General features: G+C 60.1%; 1 protein-coding gene across 1 annotated transcript; it reads right to left on the bottom strand.

Annotated features, from left to right (window-relative positions):
• Positions 1-1,024: 1,024 nt before the first annotated feature.
• Positions 1,025-3,646, bottom strand: TRMT12 (tRNA methyltransferase 12 homolog (S. cerevisiae)). Its single transcript, XM_009701333.1, has 7 exons — positions 3,576-3,646; positions 3,259-3,406; positions 2,991-3,180; positions 2,752-2,902; positions 2,565-2,674; positions 1,546-1,703; positions 1,025-1,471 (listed from the first exon to the last, which is right to left on the bottom strand). Exons 1-7 carry the CDS (start codon positions 3,644-3,646, stop codon positions 1,025-1,027), a joined length of 1,275 nt encoding a protein of 424 aa, XP_009699635.1.
• Positions 3,647-3,686: the final 40 nt, after the last annotated feature.

Genomic DNA, 3,686 nt, shown 5'->3' with positions numbered 1-3,686 from the left:
TTGTCCTTCGTGGGAAGAGATACGGTCCCAGCCGAGCTCCTCACGTTCTGCCCACAGCAGCACAGGCAACATAAAATGTGCACATGTGGCACGATGAGGCATGGGGCTGACATTCACGGGAAGGCGGCTTCTCGCCATGCGTGGGAGGCCAGCTGGGAGCAGCCCCAAAGCAAATGCCCACACTTTTCGGCTGCACCCTGGGGCTCCCTGCCACAGGACAGGGGAGAGCCAGAGGTTCCCAGCCCTGCAGGAGGAGACAGGACACCCACACAGGGAAAACCCACGGGGACACCGAAGGGCCCATGGGAACTCCTTCATGGGCAGGGGTTTCTCTGCAAGAGGGGTACACACATGATGCTCAGGCAAGAGGGCTTTGGGCTCACAGGCAGAACCGAGAGCAGAGGATGCAGGCAGAGGCTTTGCTCCCTGAGCCCCTCCACAAACCGCCCTGGGACCCAGCCTCTGCAGGCCAGACCCCCACACTTGCACCAGTGTTCACGTCTTAACTGGACACCAAGGAGAGAGGTGATAAACATCCTTATTTTTGCAAAAACATGAGAAGAAACCAAGATGAACAGACTTGTTTCCAGTACAGTAAAAAAAAGCATGCTGGTAAATACAAGCACAAAGCCTGTCCCTACTCCCTGAAACGAAGCCTGGCAGGAATCCAAGGTTTATTCAACCCTGTGGCTCTCTCCTGTGTGAAAATGCGGCTGAAAGTGCCACCACATGTTCAAGATCTGGGCAGCAACAGGGAGAGCCGGGGCAGGACTTGGGGCACTCTCAGCGCTAGCTTGCTCCATCCTTGGCCAGGATACGGCTCCTGGAGGGATCTCCCATGGGTGCACATCCCTCGGTGCCCTGGGCACAGGGACTGCTGGGCAGTGCTGCCATCTGGGAGCGAGGGGACATAAAAGTACATCCAGGCTGGCAGCAGGCAATGGTCGGGTCGCATCTCCCTGCCAACGATGCTCCAATATCACCATTTCGTGGGAGCCAGAGCCACACCGGGGCCTGTGGTCAGCTAGGTGGGGAGCGTCGGCCGGCACTCGAGGTCCAGGACGAGGTGATGCACGTGGGGCGCGTAGGACTTCACCACCTCGATGTGCAGGATGCTGGTGCACCACGGTTGCCCATGCAGCTCTGCCAGCAGCCCCCGGATCCTTGCCGCCGTAGCTTCAGCCCACCTCTGCCACTCAGGTCTGATCCTGGGCCCCAGTGTGTCCTTCCCACCAACCTCTGTTGGGTGCTGTGCCTCTCCATCAGGGTCAGCTCCCTCTGGAGACCCCTGCTCAGCCAGCAGGACTGGGGTCTGTGGCATGGCCGGTGTGGGAAGAGTCTCCACATTGTGGTGGATGTGGAGGACCCCACCCGTGGCCTTCTTCAGGACGCGGCAGGCCACCGGCCAGCCTTCCTCCGAGCTGGGAATCAGCCCCAGGTTCACCCGATCCGCTACATCCCGCAGCTCCAGCTGGAAGGAGAGGGAAGGTGAGGGGGATACCATGCAGGGATTGGGGGGCTCCAAGGCCGGGTGGCACCGCTCACCTGCCGGTTGTCCCCATGGTGGACACAGCAGCGGTCCTGCACGCCGTTCAGCACCAGGTTCTTCCGCAAGGCCTCCACGGCATGGCTGTTCCACTCGCAGGCATGGGCGAAGGCAGCTGCTGCGTGAACCAGGTACGGCAGTGTGAAATAGCCGATGCCTGGGGGCAGGAGGAGGCAGTGGCTCAGGGCAGGGTCTGGGCACCACTGGGCGTCCACAGTTCTCCCCGGAGTCAGGGCGGGATGCGGATTGCCACCCCAGCTCTCTGAATCGGCTTTGCTCCAAGTTGGAACATGCCCAGACACTGGGAAAATGGAAATTCATCCCTCCCTCCTCTGCAAAAGCAAAATCCATCTTGAAAATTGTTTACAGAGGAGCTTATTTTACTTTCAGTCTTTGGCCATTAGCTCAAGACCTGCCCTGCCCTGCCCTGTTTCCACTCTGCGCAGAGAAGTCCCCAGACTACCATTTATTTTAATTAATCCAGAGCAGTTCTGTGAGTGCCGCATCCTTTCTGTATAGCACAAATTGGAAGTACTGACTTCCCTAAGCACAAAACAGCAGCTCTCTTGACATGCAAATGCCTGATGAGATCTCTCCAGGCATCTCACAGCACAGGACACTTCAGTTAGTGCCAGCTTGTCATGAAAGCGCATCAGTACAGCCTTAGGACATCTACAAGAGCTTTACAGAAACAATACTGAAGGCAAATCTTTCCCCTGGATCCAAACGATTCCCATAACGAGCACTAGGTACAAAGCTGTGCCGTTGTGCCATGCAGAGCCTGAGTGCAAGGTGTCCAAAAGTGTCCAAAGGCAACAGGGACACAGGAGGGACTGCAGTGCCAGGTTACCTGAGGGCTCACAGACAGGGCAGCAGCTCTAAGCCTGGGTATTTTTCCAGTCCAGGCTGGAAATTACATTTCACATCCACCTGGATGCCATCAGTACCTGCATCACTGCTCTGTACCTGACTGCCTCTGCAAGCCTGCCCTGCCAAACCCCTCCACCGTCCCCGTTACCTGCGTAGAGATCCACCAGGACCTCTCCGGAGCAGGGCAGTGAGGCCACCCGCAACTTCTCCGTGATGTTGCCGGGTGAGAACATGCACTTGGTCACATCGAACGTGTACCTGGGAGACACCGCCGACCCGGTGAGAGCAGCCCCTTCCCTGCACCGGCCACATCCTGCACCGCAGCTCCTGCTTACCTGATCCCGTTGTCCACGTGCTCCACCCAGCCATCCTGGCCCAGCAGCAGGGTGACACTGGGGGACCGCATCCTGTCTGGCAATACCCGTCCTCGCCTGTCCAGCCGCCGGGCACCCAAAGCCGAGGCAACCGTTTCCCAGAGAGCCGGACCTGCAATATACCCGTCCCAGGAATTTTGGGAAAGGCCAGGGCAGCTCTGCAGGCAGGATCTGGGCAGGCAAACCCCGCTCCTCCTTACCCAGCCTCTCCCACAGCGCAGCCCTGAAGCTGTCCTCACTCAGCAGGACCAGGTCCCCGTGCCGCTGCCAGGCACGGGGTACGTCACACTCCAGCTCCTCCGACCACTTCTCTCCCAGCAGCTGCCGTAGCTCGTCCCGCAGCTTCTGGGCAGGCGTCCGCCGTCGGGCTGCCCTGGAGGGGACAGGGTCCTGCAGGAGGGATGTGCCATGTGCGGCTGAGACCCCGCCGCCCCACAGCAGAGCTCAGGGCGAGGGGTCTCTCCCAACCTGGATCCAGACCAGCCCACAGGGTATCTCCTGGGGCACCCACAGCTGGGACAGCTTCTCCTCCAGCACGGGCAGGGCCACACGGCCCCCCGGCCCCTCCTGCAGCTGGTAGCGCCTGTCCAGGATCTGCACTTCTTCCAAACGCTCCCTGCAAGGCCAAGGCACGGTCAGGCCCTCCTGAGCCCCACAGCCCACCCCATTGCAGAGAGAAACTTGCCCTGGGTTTGGGGCTGGTTCTCTGAGCTCTCCTCCCCGCCAGCCCTGCCTGCACCCTGCCATAGCAGCTGCAGGGCTCCCATTCCCCCTTGCAGGCTCACCTGAGGCGCTGGGCGAACCGTGGCTCTGTGGCCAACGCAGGGATGGGGATGGGGACATCCCTGGCCTCCATTCTGCCCAACTTCAGGCCGGAGGGATGTCACGGGAGGGAC

Source organism: Cariama cristata, unplaced genomic scaffold (assembly GCF_000690535.1).
Source record: "Cariama cristata isolate BGI_N322 unplaced genomic scaffold, ASM69053v1 scaffold28905, whole genome shotgun sequence".
Lineage (NCBI taxonomy): Eukaryota > Metazoa > Chordata > Aves > Cariamiformes > Cariamidae > Cariama > Cariama cristata.
Note: the sequence above shows the minus strand (reverse complement) of the source record. Positions and strands in the feature narration are given on the sequence as shown.

Bases quoted from the DNA above. Each gene is read 5' to 3' on its own strand.
- TRMT12 (XM_009701333.1), bottom strand. From the start codon at position 3,646: ATGGAGGCCAGGGATGTCCCCATCCCCATCCCTGCGTTGGCCACAGAG. The intron at 2,903-2,990 runs GTAAGGAGGAGC...GGTATATTGCAG, and splicing joins TGCGCTGTGGGAGAGGCTGG to GTCCGGCTCTCTGGGAAACG. The intron at 2,675-2,751 runs GTAAGCAGGAGC...GGTGTCTCCCAG, and splicing joins CACGTGGACAACGGGATCAG to GTACACGTTCGATGTGACCA.